Source organism: Capra hircus, chromosome 16 (assembly GCF_001704415.2).
Source record: "Capra hircus breed San Clemente chromosome 16, ASM170441v1, whole genome shotgun sequence".
NCBI lineage: Eukaryota > Metazoa > Chordata > Mammalia > Artiodactyla > Bovidae > Capra > Capra hircus.
In genome coordinates, this window is record NC_030823.1 from 78,442,796 (window position 1) to 78,459,692 (window position 16,897).

General features: G+C 58.4%; 2 protein-coding genes across 3 annotated transcripts in view; one reads left to right on the plus strand and one right to left on the minus strand.

Annotated features, from left to right (window-relative positions):
* LOC108637799 (alpha-1,3-mannosyl-glycoprotein 4-beta-N-acetylglucosaminyltransferase-like protein MGAT4E) lies at positions 1,696–5,260 on the minus strand. Its single transcript, XM_018060846.1, has 2 exons — positions 3,709–5,260; positions 1,696–2,881 (listed from the first exon to the last, which is right to left on the minus strand). Exons 1-2 carry the CDS (start codon positions 3,827–3,829, stop codon positions 1,743–1,745), a joined length of 1,260 nt encoding a protein of 419 aa, XP_017916335.1. The 5' UTR covers positions 3,830–5,260; the 3' UTR covers positions 1,696–1,742.
* The window catches only part of KDM5B (lysine demethylase 5B), a 68,954-nt gene continuing 66,029 nt past the window's right edge, over positions 13,973–16,897 (plus strand). The window contains exon 1 of one of the 2 annotated variants that reach the window (XM_018060848.1): positions 13,973–14,341. In XM_018060848.1, the coding sequence (XP_017916337.1) occupies positions 14,153–14,341 (189 nt within the window). In that variant the 5' untranslated portion in view covers positions 13,973–14,152. The remainder of the gene's footprint in view (positions 14,342–16,897) is intronic. The other variant, XM_018060847.1, reaches the window with a different exon arrangement.

Sequence of the window (16,897 nt, forward strand, 5' to 3'; positions counted from 1 at the left end):
CGCTGGGAAGATCCCCTGGAAAAGGAAATGGCAACCCACCCCAGTGTTCTTGCCTGGGAAATCCCATGGAGAGAGGAGCCTGGCGGGCTACAGTCCATGGGGTCCCAAGAGTCGAACACGACTCAACGACTAAACCACCAGCCACAACCAGCAACTTATTTATCCTTCGGTGACTTGTGCTCTTGGTGTCATGTCAGAATCTGCCGCCTAACCAAGGTCGCAACAATTTACACTTCTGTTTTCTTCTAAGAGCTTTTTTGTTTTTAGCTCCTCCGTCTGGGTGTAGATCCATTCTGGGTTCATCTTTAATGTGAGGTAGGAGCCGCGCTTCGCTCCCTGGCACGTGGACAGGCAGCTGTCCCAGCACCGCTTGTTGCAAAGGTCATCCTTTCCCCCACTGAGCTGCCCACGGCCTTTTGTAAACCGGTTCGTAGTCCCGCGGCTGCATCTTCCGCCTCACTCCTACTCCAGCTCGCCCTCCACTTCCAGCCCCATTACATGAGTGGTCTTCCCCAATGAGTCAAGCTCCTTCTCACTTCTGGCCCACTTCCCTTACATGCTATTCTTTTACTGGAAAATCTTCCTGAACCTTCCTCATCACCTGGCTTTCTTCTCCGAAAATCTGGTAGGTCAGGTTTAGACGTCGTGACTTCCAGAAAGCCTTTCCTAAGCTCCCAGTGAAGTTTTAACACAGGGCCATACTCCCCAGGGGTCCTGTACTTCTTAACCCCCAGAGGAGCTCCTTTGGTCCCTGGAACATAGTCGTGCGAGCCTGCTAAGTCCCTTCAGGCGTGTCTGACTCTGTGCGGCCCCGTGGACTGTAGCCTAGAATACTGGGGCGCCCTCAGTAATACTTGCCACACCCTCCTCCAGGGGATCTTCCTGACCCAGGGATTGAACCTACACGAGTCTCCTGCTTTGGCAGGTGAGCTCTTCACCATTAGCGCCACCTGGGAAGCCCGGGACATAGTAGGGATTCAGTGATTCTGAGGAGTGGACGGATCCCAGGAGTCGGGAAGAAGGCTGATTTGCACTGTGTGTTGCTGCAGAGAGTGAGGCTGAGACCTGGGAACCCCTCCAGGTGTGACTGCTTTTCTCGTTACAAACAGGGAGGAGTCTCAGCAGCACCCAGAATTCAGAAGCCGGCGTGGGGGTGAGGAGTGAGCACCAAGGAGAAGGCGATGCTTTGGTGGGAAACTGTTCATTCTGCAGTCGTCTGAGGGAAGGCGGGAGCTGGGCTGGCGCCACAGAACAGCTCAGAAAGACAGGGTCAAGAGCTCTGTTGCACTTCTGCGCATGTGTCTGTGAACTCCAGAGCCTCGGGGAGTTTGACTTCTCAGGAGAGACCCTTTCTTAGCTTCTTCTGTGTGAATTCCAGGGCCTGGCCATGATTTCCCCTCCGGTTACCCCTCCCCTCCCGGTGGGAGAACACACACCATCACCCTGTCCTTGAGCTGACCTCAGCACCCCAGGAATAGAAAGGTTCTGGGAGCGACCAGGGTCTTGTCCCAAATTGGTCTACGCTACATCTGGCCCAGGAAAAGAAAGCCTGTAAGAGTCCCTTGTTTGGGCAGAAAAAGCAAGGAGCAGGTGGAGCAGCTTGTTGGCACCACACTGTCTTCCCTCTCTGCCCCTCATTCCCTGGCACGACCCCCCCCTCCCCGCCACCCCCAGATCACTCAGACAGGCTAGGATGATGTGGCTGCAAGGTTTTAATTTTTCGGTGTCTTCCTCGTCTGTCTTCATCCCGAGCGGCCCGCGTCTCTGGCATGCTCCTCCCAGAGGTAAATGTGCCTGACGATGAGCCCGCCCGCCTGGTTGGCGTTTGCCAGCAGCCTCACACAGCTCACCTGGTGCCCCACGGACCTGGGCACTACCTCCTGATCCAGCTGCCCCTCTAGGAGGCGGCCCAGCAGGACGAAGCTAGAGCAGCACTGCGGCGTGCCCTCGGGCCCGTAGCCCAGCTCCACCTGCCCCCTCTCCAGGGCGTACTTGCCCTCCACGATGGTGCCCGTCAGCACCTGCACCCTCCTCAGGTCGGCCGGCTGGGTCAGGATGACGGTCAGGTGGTTGCCGGCACTCACATTGTGGGTCCAGAAGAAGGACTCATCCAGAGTGTAGGCCTCCCAGGGGGAGTGGACCTCGAACACCTTCATGTCGGTGAAGGCGGCTCCCGGCGGGTTGTCAGGGGCGCAGGAGCTCTTTCTGCGTGCGCCCGAGGCCTTCTGCCTGCCGTTCCGGGGGCCGTAGGGGGCCCTGTGGTAGAAGAGGAAGGGCGTGCACAGGATGGGGTCCTTCTGGGCCAGGAGGACGCGGAAGTGGGCGAGCAGCCTGTCGAGGGGCTTCTCCCGGTGGAAGAGGAGCAGGAAGTGGGCCAGCGTCGGCAGGTCGCTGCTGCGGAAGAGCTTGCCCAGGACGCCCAGGTTGGCGAACTCCAGGAAGGCCCAGGGCTGAGGCCGCAGCGCCTCCACCTTCCACTGCAGGTGGCTGATGAAACTTGGGGCGCAAAAGGCGTTGTCCTCCAGCAGCAGGAAGTACTCTGAGAGCTTCGAGGCGGAGCTCAGGAGGAAGGCGTGATCCACGTTCTGCTGGGAGTAGAGCTCCTGTCCGGCGCCCCCGGCGCCCGCGGGCGGGTAGGCGTCTGGGGGGGCGTGGATCAGCAGCAGCTGCCCCGCCAAGATCTGCGGGCTGAAGAGGCTGGAAACGTGCAGGACGGTCTCCCCGAGCCAGGCGGGGTCGGCGCCCGCCAGGTGGACCAGCACCGTGAGGCGCTTCTGCTCCACCTTCGAGGTGGCGCGGAACACCGAGAGGAGCGTGTACAGCAGGCCGCTGGGGTCGGGCCCCGGCCGGGGCCGCGAGGAGACGCCCACCGTCAGCCACGCTGGGGAGGCAAGCGGCGGCGTCAGCGGGCGGGCGCCGGCTCTCTCCCGCCCGCCCCCCTGGAGTGGGCTGCAGACCCTCGCTGTGGGGAGTGCGGCCCCACCGGGACTCTGCGCTTGGACGCCGTCAGCAGGTGCCTGGGGTGCGCGGAAGCCTGAGGAGCCCTGAGCCGGGGTGCTGAGCCTCGCGGCCGCGAGGCTTCCTGCAGCCACGGTTCTGCCGCCCGCGGTCTAAGCGACCAGCACACACATCAGCTGCTTTTTGCATTCGCTGTCGTTCCTTCTGATTTTACCTGGCTCATCTTCACAAAGCTCTCCTTTAAAGATCTCCTGGAAGGAGCCCTCTCCTGGCAGTCAGGAGCCCGAGCCCGCCTCAGCTCTGTGGGGCCCGCCCGGCTCCTGGAGTCCCGGCACCCCTGAGCTGCGATCTGCGCAAGTCAGGCTGTGCGCCCCGAAGGCCCCCCTCTCCCAGGTACTTTCAGGCCCTCTTCCGGGGGCAGCCACTTTATCTCCCCCCTCCTTGCTCCTCATCCCTGAGACCAGATGCCCTGACGGGGAGAGGACTGTCTGCCTGGCCCACGGACTCCCAGGCACCCTGCCCTCTCTCCCTGCCTCGTCTCTCCGAGTCCCCACCTTCTTCTTCTTCTTTCCCTCTATTTCTGCCCACACCACGTGGCATTCAGGATCTTGGTGCCCTGGGCAGGGACCGAGCCCACGCCCCTCGCAGTGGACGCGCGGAGTCCTCACCGCTGGACACCGGGGAGCCCCCCGCCCTTCCTCCTCTCGACCCTCTTGATCCCAGGGGACCCACTGCCCCCTTGGAACTCACTCTTCTTTCTCTGCTGGAGTCTTTCCAGGTATTTGGAGGTGAGGTTCTTCCAGTCTTCTGGCGGTCCCAGGTCCTTCCTTCTCCTGTGGCTGTCCTCCTGGGGCACTGCCAGAGGCAACATCTGGTCCTTCTGCCATAGAAAGCACAGGCTTTATCGCTGGTGGTCTCTCCAGAGCTCCTCCAGGGAAAGAGTGGCTCACTCCCCCCAGAGTGAGCCCAGCGCGGTATCAGGACGTCTGACCACTGACCAGAGTATCCAGGGCTCACACAGTACTTGCTGTGTTCCTCACCTTAACAAATATGGGGGGAGGGACAGGGAATCAGCTTCTCTGTGGACCAGTGGGTCCAGCCAGGTCCACACCCACCCCTTGGAGCCTCCTGCTCTCCCGTGAGAGGGATGGGTGCTGTTCACACCCCCCACCCACCCTGAACCCACACAGTGAGGGCTAGGCCGCAACTTGGACCTTGACAGCCATCCTGTCCTGCTCGTCTTCAACTTCCCTGGGCATTTCCAGCGTGAACAGGAGCCACAGGACCCCGAGGCCCACTGAGACAACGCAGCAGCGCCGGAGGGGACAGTGCATGGCGGCTCCTGGGCGAGAGGGGGACAGGCCGGCATGGCTCCCCCGTGCACACCTCACCCCCGTCTCCCGCAGGCCCACCCCTCCCAGCCGTCCTCTGTCCACTGCGCACTCAGTCCCCACGCCTGCCCTCTGTCTGAGCCGGGACCAGAGCCCGATTCCTGGCCGGCAGCGGGGAGGCTGCCTGCCCCGGGCCCTCTGCTGCCCTCTCTGCGCAGGTCTGGAGATTTCAATTCTCCACGTTTTCCCTGCTCCAATGATCACGGTCTGCTGGGCCTTCATTGGTGAAGCCCGTTTATCTTAAAAAACAGATGGTTACCACCCACTCCTACTTTTTCAAACAAAAGTCAAACTATTTATTAAAATAGCTGAACTTGAAGTGTAGCTAAGTGCTAAGCAGTTTGATGCCTTTCCTACTTTTTGTAAAGGACGTCCTTAATTTATTCCAACCCTTAATCTTATTCACAGACCTTGATTAGAACATAATTCTGTTAACTCAGAGCAAAAGAAAAATCCTTTCGGGACTGATGGGCTGCAGGAATTCAGACTGGCTCAGCCTCCAGAGCGCTCGTATGCTACTTTTTCCCTGTCTGTGTCTTTCCTCCAGGGAGAATGTGTTTTTCTGATTGTTTCTAAATGATCAGAAGAAAGGCTTTAATATACCTTGTCTCCCACGCGTGATCCTTTCTCTGCAGTCAGTACACAAAAGAAAAGAAACCGTCATCAGTAATTATGATGCTCCCAAGACTGCGATATTCTCTAATTTCCCCCATTTTCATGGCTCCCTGCCACCTTACTATTTTGGTAGAGGTTACCATGCTTTTCTGCCTTAGCCATTTAGCTTTTTGATAAGAGTTATAAAAACAGTACTTATTCAGCAGGAAGACTTAGACTTTTCTTACCTGGCTTTCTTAAGCCAGGACTTTTAGCCTGATGGGTAATTCAGATACAAATCAGTACATGTGACGGAAATAGGCTTGTTTTTTGTAGACCATAAACACATAGATACATATATTGAATAAAAGGCTTTACAACGACAGCCGGAGGCATTCACCCTCAAGTACACAGCCCTGTTCCCTCTGCTCCTGGCGTGCGGGTTACCTGTCACTCACTGGCGGCCCCGCTGGGGGGATGGGGGGGTGCACTGCTCTGTTGCAGCCCTGAGCCGGTCAGGCTCCTGGACGAGCAGGAGAGGAGCTGGGGTTCCGGAGGACCGGGCACCACAAACTAGGCCCCCTCCCGGTGCGCCGGCCTTGAGCTAGGCTCCCTCTGCGATGCTGCTCCGGGTCCCAGCCCGCTGCCCCGTCGTCAGGGGGACCCCTGGCCAGGATGCACCCGTGGGCTGGGCTTGTCTGGGAGGCCCGGACCGGGTCCCTCCTGCCCGGGTGGCTGGCTCCCTGCTCTCGCCCCGTGAGGACGCTCTTTCCTCCTGCCGTCTGCCCACGCTTCTTGCCCTACTGGGCCATTCCCGTCACTGTCAAAAGGACACCGACCGTCTCCCAGTGGGTAAAGCAGCACCCCCCCACCCCACCGAAGAAATGTCCTTTCCAAGTCCTGCCCCCTGCCTCCGCAGCCGCGCTAGAATCTCTGTCGCCCTGAATCAGCCCACGTCATCTCACACTCCCTCTCCTCGTCTTCCTCAGCCTCCTCCTGCTCCAGACACGTTGCCCGGCTCGGCTCTTGCCGCTGACTCTCCCCTCCCGGGCTCTTTCCTTTGCTTCTCCTCTTCCTCGCCAGCCCCGTCGGGTGCCCCAGGGCTCTGACCCCGCCCCGTGTCTTTACTATGTACACTACTCGTGAACACGTGTGCGCCCATGTGCGTGTATACATACACGTATGCAGTTGTGTATATATCCACCATTTCATATCTACTCCTAAGGCTGGTCTGACCTCCAGCCCCAGCTTCTTTCCTGAGCTCTGAAGGACCTGACGATTCACCATCTCCACTTGGATAAGAGGTGTCTTCATTTTAACGCAGCCGAAGCGGAGCTACAGAGTCTTCCTACTTGCCAAATCTCTCCTCCCCAAGTTCTCCCCATCTCAGTAAATAGCACCACCATTTTCCCAGCTCCTCATGGGATAAATCCTTGCTACGTCTCTCCCCTTAACACTCCATGCTCCACCTACCTAGTTCTGTTGTCTCGTCCTCCCCAAAGCATCTGGAACGTGACCCTCTCTCCGTGTCTGCCGCTACATCATCTCCTGCCCGGACCACCACCACCCCGACACAGGGGCCTTTTACCCCGGAGATCAAACTCCAGACCACGGCCTCCAAGGTCCTGCCTGACCTGGCCCTCTGCCTGCCTCGTGGACTCCATCTCCCACCCCCTAGGCCACCCCTCCTCCCCAAGCTGTTTGGGGGAGTGAGCATCCTTTGGACAAACCAAGCTGTTTCTTGAGTGCTGGCATTTGGTCTTCTTAGAACTTTCCTTCAGAGACTTTCCTTGAGCCTACTCCTCCGAACACGCAGGGTCTATATGCGGCCTCAGGTCATCATGGTTAAAACAGCTCTCACCCTCTCCCATCCTCCCATCGGCTACCATGCATTCTCTTCTCTGCCTTTACTTCTACCAGAAGCTATCTTACTTGTGTGTGTTGCTGTCTCCAGGCACTAGGCTGAGGGCCAGGCCTTCGCTTCACTCCATGCCGCATCCAGAGCGCTGCACAGTGCTGGCCCAGAGTGCTGGCTCGGCAAATATGTGTTGAGTCACAAGCTACTGGGACTCTGTGATGTGACGAGTGGTCACCTATCTCTTCAACAAACACATGCTGGGCTCCAGGGACGCTGCAGTGCCAGGAGAACCGGGCAGCTCACCGGAGAAGGGCACTACCTGGGCGACGGATAAGAGCTCAGAGTCTGGACTCACTCAGACTTGTTCTGCTAAACTTACTGGCCATGTGATCTTGGCCAAATGACTCAATCTCTCTGAAGCCCTGTTCCTCATCTAGAAACTGAAAGGTAACGATGCTTACTCAGTGAAATCCTTACGAGGGTGAAAAGAAATCATCCACAGAAAAATGTCTGCTGATAGCCAGCACTCAAGAAACGCAGGCACTTTCGTAATAAGGGACGATGACCATGTTTCAACCATGGAGACCAGCACTGCCTTCCTTTCCGTCATATCTGAAAGGCCCCTCTCCCTTTATTCCTAATCCTCACCCAGATTTTACTTCTAGACTCTTAAACAGATGCACAGCATTTTGAGAACATTTCCACGTCTTGACATCTAATCCCTGCTTCTCTAAGTGCTTTAGAGGAGACAAACAGTAGTGAAAGAGAGGGAAAGACACATTTTTAAGTTGAAGTGTAGTAGACTTAAAGTGAAAATAAACGTTAAGCCCTGGCAGGCTCCTCCACAGCGTGCAGAGAGGGGTGACCACCTGGGATGCTGTGTCTGTTGCCACAGCGGGTCCTGGGTGCAGGCTCTGGACTTTGCTGGAAGTCAGAGCTCTCCTTCCAGCACAGAAGCGTCATCTCGACCCCCGGCTGGGAGAGGGGAAAGGGTCTGGAGGGCACCTCTGTGCCCCCAGCATCCCTGGCTGGGCGTCCCCACTGGGGCTCCCTGGGCAACCATTGTTCTTCCTGAAGGTCAGCAGACTGACCACCCCACCCCCAGCCTCTCCAGGGAGGTGGCTCCACCCGGAACACACTTGGAGCACAGGCTTGTCTGGTTGGCCCACACACTGTCTTTTTGAAATTAGATTGAACATTTTAAAATTAGGAGAGACTGTACAAACACTTAAGACATTTGCCTTTTCTTGAAAAATTGCACCTTGCTGTCACCCTGGCCTGAGCAGTGATGGGAAGTGCATTCTCTTCTTCAGAATTTTTTTCTGTCCCCTGTTAGTCATTTGAGTCTTTGGCCTCTGCTTTAGGTCTTGGGAGAGTCGGAGACTATGCTAGGTCCTGGCTTTATACTGGGGGCCTGTATGGGATAAGATGGGAAAAGACGGGGCAGAAAGTGATCCCTCTAGTTGAAGGGCTGTGGGCAGAGGTGGGAGAAGATGAATAGAGGATGGCAGACGAGTGAGGAATAAACCAAAGTAAACAGCAAACCAAAGAGATAAACAATGCAAACAGAAGCTGATGTGAGCTGGGCAGCCTGGGGTGGATGGAGAGGCGAGTCGGAGAGGAGCAGCGGCCAAGCCTGGAGGTGGGTGTGAAAAGCTCCTTCATCTGCCTCTTCTTGAAAGCTGCCAAACAGGAAAAACTAACCCGCTAGCACCATGTTTCCAGTCAAGGGTCAGAATCCGTAATGGTTACGAAGTCTACTTCATGGGTCTCAACCAGCTCTGTTTAAGGGTGAGCACTGTTGTGTGAAACCATCAGAATGTAAGCAGAGGAGCTATAGATGGCAGTCCAGAGCGCAGGAGAGCATCGCGGCTTAGCGGGGGGAGAATGGACACGTGTTGGCAACTGAAGGGCCAGCTGGCGGTCAGATCTGGGATGGGGTTTCCATGTCCTCGCGCCTCACCTTGGTGTTTAGGGACGAGCACAGGCTCACCATTCCAGCCTGAGTTCTGTCACTGCCTGTGTGACTTTGCTGATCAGTTTTTCTGAGTCTCAGTTTCTTCATCTGAGAAATTGCTTTTTACTGTTTATTAATATTCAGTTCAGTTCATTCAGTTCAGTCACTCAGTCGTGTCCGACTCTTTGCGACCCCATGAATCACAGCACGCCAGGCCTCCCTGTCCATCACCAACTCTAGGAGTTCACCCAAACTCATGTCCATTGAGTCGGTGATGCCATCCAGCCATCTCATCCTCTGTCGTCCCCTTCTCCTCCTGCCCCCAATCCCTCCCAGCATCAGGGTCTTTTCCAATGAATCAGCTCTTCACATGAGGTGGCCAAGGACTGGAGTTTCAGCTTCAGCATCAGTCCTTCCAGTGAACACCCAGGACTATCTCCTTTAGGATGGACTGGTTGGATCTCCTTGCAGTCCAAGGGACTCTCAAGAGTCTTCTCCAACACCACAGTTCAAAAGCATCAGTTCTTCGGCACTCAGCTTTCTTCACAGTCCAACTCTCACATCCATACATGACCATTGGAAAAACCATAGCCTTGACTAGACGGACCTTTATTGGCGAAGTAATGTCTCTGCTTTTTAATATGCTATCTAAGTTGGTCATAACTTTCCTTCCAAGGAGTAAATGTCTTTTAATTTCATGGCTGCAGTCAGCATCTGCAGTGATTTTGGAGCCCTCCAAAATAAAGTCTGACACTGTTTCCACTGTTTTCCCGTCTAATTCCCATAAAGTGATGGGACCAGATGCCATGATCTTCGTTTTCTGAATGTTGAGCTTTAAGCCAACTTTTTCACTCTCCTCTTTCACTTTCATCAAGAGGCTTTTTAGTTCCTCTTCACTTTCTGCCATAAGGGTGGTGTCATCTGCATATCTGAGGTTATTGATATTTCTCCCGGCAATCTTGATTCTAGCTTGTGCTTCTTCCAGCCCAGCGTTTCTCATGATGTATTCTTCATATAAGTTAAATAAGCAGGGTGACAATATACAGCCTTGACGTACTCCTTTTTCTATTTGGAACCAGTCTGTTGTTCCATGTCCAGTTCTAACTGTTGCTTCCTGACCTGCATATAGGTTTCTCAAGAGGCAGGTCAGGTGGTCTGGTATTCCCATCTCTTGAAGAATTTTCCACAGTTTATTTATTAATATTACCCATCTATTATACTTCGCTTTCCTGGTGGCTCATTGGTAAAGAATTCACCTGCCAAGCAGGAGACCCAGGTTTGATCCCTGGGCTGAAAGGATCCTCTGGAGAAGGAAATGGCAACCCGTTCCAGTATTCTTGCCTGGGAAATCCCAAGGACAGAGGAGCTATAGCCCACGAGGTTGCAAACCAGCCGTATAGGACTTGGCGACTAAACAGCAACCCATCTACTTTCACAGGCCAGGGTGTCCGACAGACTATGGATCGCCCCAGCCACGGGCAGATCCGGTTCCCTGTGTCTCCGGGTGCCCCCTGTCAGGGGAGGGGAGAAAGGGAGCTGGTGTCAGGGTGGTCAGACCCTGTGCTGGACATGTGACAGGATTCGGTGGAGCGCCGGATTGCAAATGAGTGTGGTGGATTTGGGAGTGCTTCGGGAAGCTCTGAAGTAAAGTTTTATTCCTGTTCCAAGACACCCCCCCCCCGCCCCCGCATTCAGAGAATTCCAAACACTCCGACCACCTGAGGGCCCCCAGGCCCTTTCTTAGGGTGATGGCAGCTGCCGCGGGGTGAACAGAGGCGTGTGCTTTTCTCTCTGCCTCTTCAGCTTTTCCCAGCATAGCCCAGAACCTCCAAAGCGGCCCAACCTGAATGGGAGGAAACACCCTTGGGGTGAGGACGGCGCCCCGCCCTGCCCCACGCCTCAGCCAGGTGACTCCAAGCCCTGACCCCAGGTCCCTCCGGGATGAAGGGTTCCCACGACCGGACAGGAAGAGGGAACGGGCAGGAGGGAAAGGCAGTTATCAGGCGCCTTCCTAGGACCCAGACCCAGCTGCCCAGGGCCAGTAGCCCAGGGCTGAGCCCGCCCCCCGTCGCGGCGGGAGTGGACCTGCAAGGACGGGCCCATGGCGGGGGGTGGGGCAGAACCGGGAGCAAACGAGCCGCACCGAAGAGACTTCCGGCGGCACCGAGCAGGGCAGCGGAGAAGCGGGAATGACCAGGGCTCAGCCCAGTAGGTGGGCCCTGTGGTGCGATCTCTTCCTGCCTCCCCTGGGAGCCAGGTTCATCTCCTTGTCCGGTCCAAAACTCCATCCCCGGCCAGACGGAGCCACGGACCACCATAAAGGCCATTTTCCCCCTCCCCTTCTGCTCGGGGCTGGAGGCCTTGGCTCCCTCCCTTCCAGCGGTTTACAATCCCCAGGGTGAGAGGGCAGGGACGGGGGAGGGAAAAAGACAAACACCAAGTTAAAGGTGCAGGAACAGAGACACGTTGTGGGAGCGCACAAAATAAAGTAAACCACGGAGGCCGCCGAGGCGGCAGCTCAGCCTGAGGTCTCGGGGTCTGCGGGTTTGTCTCCACGGGGGACATCCGACACCAGACATTCCAGGGCCCCCAGAGGGGTGGGGGATGACGACAGAGAACCAGAGGGAGGAGCCGAGCTGGACTGTGAGCAGGCCGGGAAGAGGCCTGTGCGTCGGGGAAATCAGAGGAAAGGAGGGCAGAGAGGAGGCCCACCAGGGCTGGGGAAAGGCGGGTGGAGTGGAAGGGACGCCGCGCCGAGGGTAGGCGCACCGCGCGCCCCGGAAGCCGGGGGAGGCGGCGGCGGGCGCGAGCGGCCCTCCACGTGCGCTACGTGCCGCGCTGGCCGCCCTCGCTGGGGAGCCGGTCTCTCCGCTCCTGGAACCCAGTCGGGGGTGGGCGCGGGACCACGTCGTGCCCTGGGTTGCGAGTGTGCAGCGCGGCTTCCGGAAGGAACGCGGTGCGCCCCGACACCGGGCGGCCGGCCCGGGGCGCGGGCTGCGGAGCCGGGGTAGGCTTGGGGGAGGCCCGCAGGCTGAGCGGGGCGGGGAAGGGAGGACAGACACCCCAAGGCCGTGTGCTCGGCTCCAGGGAGGCACAGATGCTGCGACCAGAGAGTGAGCCCCGCGGGGCGGGGTGTCGTGCCGGGTGAGGAGGGGTTACTGGAGACGTGGCACCCGGATGCGGCTCGGCTCGGCTCCGGCCGCCGGCGCTACCCCTCGCCGGCCCCGGCCCGACCCCTCGCAGGCCCCGGCACGGGACGTGACGCCGGCCCGCCCCCGCCTCGCTGCCCTCCGCCCCGAGAGCCGGACCTCCGGCCGCGAGCGAGCACGACCTCCGGGACGCCCGGCGGCCGCGGAGCAGACAATGCGGCGCGCGCCCCGCCCCCGAGCGCCGCGCCGGCCGGCCAGTCAGCGCCCGCGCCGGCCGGCCAATCAGCGCCCGCGGCCGGGCTCTTTAAAAAAAGAAGGGCCGGCGCGGCGCGGCTGTCAGCTGGGAAGATCCCTCCGCGCATGTAAACACGCATCATAAAGGGCCGAGAGCGCCTCCGCGTCCCCCCGGGCTAAGCGGCCCCTCCCAGCTCCCTGCGAGGCCCGGTCGCCGACCCTCCCTCAGCTGCAAGGCGCGTCTGTGGGGAGGGGCAGCTGCTGCCCTGTTTGCGGGCCACCGAACCCCGTGGCTCTGGGCTCTACCGGAAGTGGCGGACGCGGGGCGGGGAGGCTGCGGTGCGGGGGTGGCCCGGGGGTCGCTGGGGACGGGCGCGCTGTCCTGCTTCTCGGCCGGAATCCGTACGTGTCTGGAGTTCGTCTCGGAGTTTCGCCTACCTGGCTCGGAGGATGCCAGTGTTCAGTGTGATAATCGTCTTAACGCTGCTCCCGGGAGAGAGCACAGGACAGGAAATCCAGCCCAGCAAGAAGGCAAAGAGTAACAACGAGGACTTTTCTCCCCAACATTTTGTTGTGAAAAAATTTCAAATATTCATCCAAGTTAAAACTTTGTGCAACAGATTTCTCTACACCCCCAGCTAGATTCTGTGAACACATGGGCACATTCTAACCTTCAATCTCACATCCTCTGTACACTGACGACTTAATAGGGTGCCAGCTGCCCTTGGTTTCAGCCTTCGTCGCTCTGGCTTAGCAAGATCCTAAAGCCCTAGACAGCAAGGGAAGGATCTGCCTTCTCCAAGGACCTTCGGGTTTATTTCAGAGCTTTCTGAAGAGGAGGCTTCTCCCCTCCGCGGCCTTTTGGAGGAAGGATCCTCCAGGATAAGACTTTCCTTCAGGTGAATATAACATCAGGGTTAGGACTCGGTTGACACCTACCTACCAAGGAGGCCCTGGCGAACAGTCCTTCGTGGGTTTGGCTCCTTTCTAGAGGAAAGAGCTCTTTTTAGGGTTGAAGTTCTACTTTTTGAATTCCCTCTCTTCCCTTTTCTGGGGCAGGACATTATCCTTCCCCACACGGCCCCAGATGTGTCAAAAGTGTTATCATCTCTTAGTGAACTTCTTTGTGCCTTTATTGTCTGCTCTGCAAAATGGGGACAATAGCAGGGACTCCCGCGCGGGATGAAGCGCAGATGCAAGCAGCTAACATACCACTGTCCACACCCGCCGTCTTGTTGCTCAAGGAACACTCTGCCCTGCAACACCCTACCTTCCGGTTAGGTGGTGTCTCTACCACTTGTTGGCCTATTATATGCAACTTGGGCAAATCAACTTGCGCCTCGCTGGGTTTATGTGTAAATGGAAACGAGTACCTGCTTCGTAGGGTTGTTGTGTATATTAAAAATTCATCATGAGAGCACGTGCACAGGCCTAGTACAGAGTGCTAGTTTCTTAGCCTCCTGTTGTTTTCTCACCTCTGGGCTGTTGTCACGTTCGAGCTGACCCCTCTACCTGGAAAAGCCGCCTCCGGCCCCGACACCCCACGGCCCCAGGGGTCTGACCAAATGTCTGCGGACTTCCAGCAGGGCGCCTCCCACGAGGCGGGGCGGGACAGAGGGTCCACCCGTGAGCCCAGCCTCTCCCCCAGACCCGTAACTTCCTGAGGGAGGGAGGGGACTCTGGCACGCAGTCAACGGTCAGTGGAGGCCAGCTGGGCTGAACCGTGAGGCCGCGATCCGTTCCCGGGGGCCGCCCCACCCGGCCCGGGGGCGGGCGCTCGGCGCGGGCTGGGTGGGGATGGGGGTGGGGTGGGACTCCTTTTCCTCGCCGTGGCGGCGGAGGCGCACGGCGTGGCTGGGGCGGCGCGGCGTCGTCGGTCGGTGTCGGAGTCAGAGTCGGAGTCGGAGTCTGAGCAGCCGGATCTGAGTCTGAGGAGGAGGAGGAGGAGGAAGGCCGAGGCGTCGGAGGAGGCCGAGGCCGGCCACCCAGCCGCGTCCGTGGCGCCGCGAGGATGGAGGCCCCCGGCCCGCGCCCCGTGCCGGCCCTCGGCGGCCCCGGCCCACTGGGGGAGTTCCTGCCGCCGCCCGAGTGCCCGGTCTTCGAGCCCAGCTGGGAGGAGTTCGCCGATCCCTTCGCCTTCATCCACAAGATACGGCCCATAGCCGAGCAGACCGGGATCTGCAAGGTGCGGCCGCCGCCGGTGAGTCTCGAGCGGGGCTCGCGGCCGGCGGGGGTCCGGGCGGCCGGGCCTCGGCGCGGGGCGCGGGGCGCGGGGGCGGCGGACGGAGCGCGGCCGGGCCGGGGTTCGGATCCGGACGGAGAGGCGGGGGCGCCGGCACCGGGGTCGCGGCCGTGCGCCGGGGCCGCGCGGGCCGAGGGCGGCCGGGCGGCCGGGCGGCGGGCGGGCGCGGAGGCCCCCGGGCGCGGGGGCCGCGGGTGCGGGGCGCCGGGGGTGCGGGGTGCGCGCCCCGCGAGTTGTCGCGAGGAGGAAAGTTTTCAATATGGCGGCGGAGCCCCTGGTCCTTTGTGTGGAGGCGGCGGCGGTCCGGGCGGCCTCACCTGGCGCCCCACCCTCCGGCCCCGGCCCCCCCCGCCCCGCTCCGGACCCCCGCAGGTCCTCGGGGCCGGGGGCGAGCCGGGGCGGCGGCGCCGTGCGGGGCAGCGCGGGCCGGGCCGAGGGGGCGTGAGCGTGGGCCTCGGGGGCGGCCGCCCCGAGGCTCTGCGCGACCCCCGCCCCGCCGGGCCCCCGGCCCGGGAGCCGTCGGCGGCGCGCGGTGTCGCCGCGGAGGCCGAGGCCGGCCCGCGCGCAGCCCCCGGCCCGGGTGGGCGTGCGGGGGGTGTTCCCGAGACCGGCCCCAACGGCCGCAACGGCCGCCGCGCCGCCCCGCCCCGCCCCCGCCGCGGCCCCCGGCGCCCACCGTGGCGGCCCGCCGGCGGTTGGCCGCCCGCGGCCGTTGGCCCGAGCCTAACTGCCTCCGGGGGGTCTGCGGGGCCGGGCGGCCGCTCCGCCCCCGCCCCCCGGGAGGCAGCCCCCCGCCCCCGCCCCGCGCTCGCCCTTTGTGGTGACGTTGGAGCCGCGGGGCTCGCGCGGAGCCGCGGCGCCCGGCCGCCCCCGCCGCCCCCGGGCCGGAGCGCGGACTGGGACCCTGGAGTGTGTCTCGGAGCAGTTGGCAACGGAGGTGAAATTCCCACCTCCGAAAATAGCTGGTCCGCTGGTGCGGGGGCGATGTTTGGAAATCGGTGCCTCTCGCTGCAGAAGTGGACGCGGTCGCTCGCCGTTGCTGAGGGGCAGTGCGCGTCGGCTGGGGCCGGAGGCCTGCAGAAGTTGTGCGGGATCGGGGCCCGGGCTTGGTTCGGGAAGAGGAGGGCGGGCGCGGACAGGTGGCCGTGGAGCTTGGTGTCGTGCGTCAGGGACGCGGACTGTGGAGAGTGCTTTGCCTCAGTGGGGTCTCTTCTGAAAGTAGGCAACCTGAGGAAGTTCTCGGCAGCCCAAATGCGTGCAGTCGCCTCCTGGGAGTGAGGTGTCCTCCATGTTGGTATTGTGGTGCAAACCCTTTATCCACTCTCTCATCCCGTGCTTTTTGGGAGGCTCTTTTCCTGAAAAGGTAGTGTTGCTCTGCTTAGGTTTGGCTACTCATTTCCTCATCTTGGCCAGAATACCAATTGTAAGCCTGCAAAACGTGTGATCTGTCTGTCTTTCCCCATTCTCAATGTCTGACAGACATGATGGCCACCATTTTGTATTGAGAGGTGCATCCCACAGCCCGAGAAAGGGTGTGAAGGAGGCACAAATAAGCGCTCCACAAACATGACCAGTGCTGTGCTTTGGAGACCTCCTTTGTGTGGAGGAGGCTTGCTTCTTCCTTTGTTTAAGAAACTCCTGTGCCAACTGGAAAGAGTTTCGAAGTATTCATTGTTGATACAACCACAAAAAGAGAAACCTTTCCAGAAGTTGTAGCTCTTGAAGAAGGGTCTTGTTGGAACAAAGGCTTCCTAAGAGAAGAGGATGTAAGCAATGGTTTTTAGAAACCGTTTTCTGTGAAAAAGTGGTTTCGTATAGTTGAAATAAACCAACAACAAACGAAGAGATAGGAAATGTTTTCCATGGTGATAGCTATATATACTATAATGCTTGTGTTTCTAGATGATTGTGGCCACTAAGTTTCTGGAATATAAGTGACTGTTAAAATGAGGATTGGGTTTATTGGTATTTTACTTTCCAAAGGAAGGGGAAGAATTACAAAGTATTTCTATTTCTTTTTGTCCTTAACCTTTGCATCTTTAATTAATGGTACTTAAGGTAGCTTCAGTTTACAGCTGCTTCTCAGTGATGGTCCTAAATTACTTGGCTATTGAAAACTTGAGGTTCATAGAAATTTGTTTGAAATATAGTAAGATAAATGTGATAAAAGGTAATAAATCAAAAAGACATTACTCAAATCCTGAATTATGAGTTTAAAGATGGAAGTAAACCGTTTTTCAAATTACATCAAGTGTCTGGCTTTCTGGATTTCTTTCTTCAGTTTACAAGTAATCTGACTTTTGGTTTTGTTATCCTTATAATGCAAATTTTCATTTCCTCCTTGATGTACTTAGATTTCTTTTTAAGGACAAATTGTATTTTCCATGTCATTTTGTGGTATTTGGAGGTGATTAATTTTAGGGTGGTAATTATTCGGCAAAATCTAATGGGCTGGTCAGTGAATTTCTGAGTCTCCTGAGCTTGATTGGAATATATTTGATGGCTTCAGTAAGC

Excerpts from the sequence above, each read along its gene's own strand:
- LOC108637799 (XM_018060846.1), bottom strand. The coding sequence starts at position 3,829 with ATGTTGCCTCTGGCAGTGCCCCAGGAGGACAGCCACAGGAGAAGGAAG. Across the intron at positions 2,882-3,708 it reads ACTCCAGCAGAGAAAGAAGA|CGTGGCTGACGGTGGGCGTC; the intron begins GTGAGTTCCAAG and ends TTGCCTCCCCAG.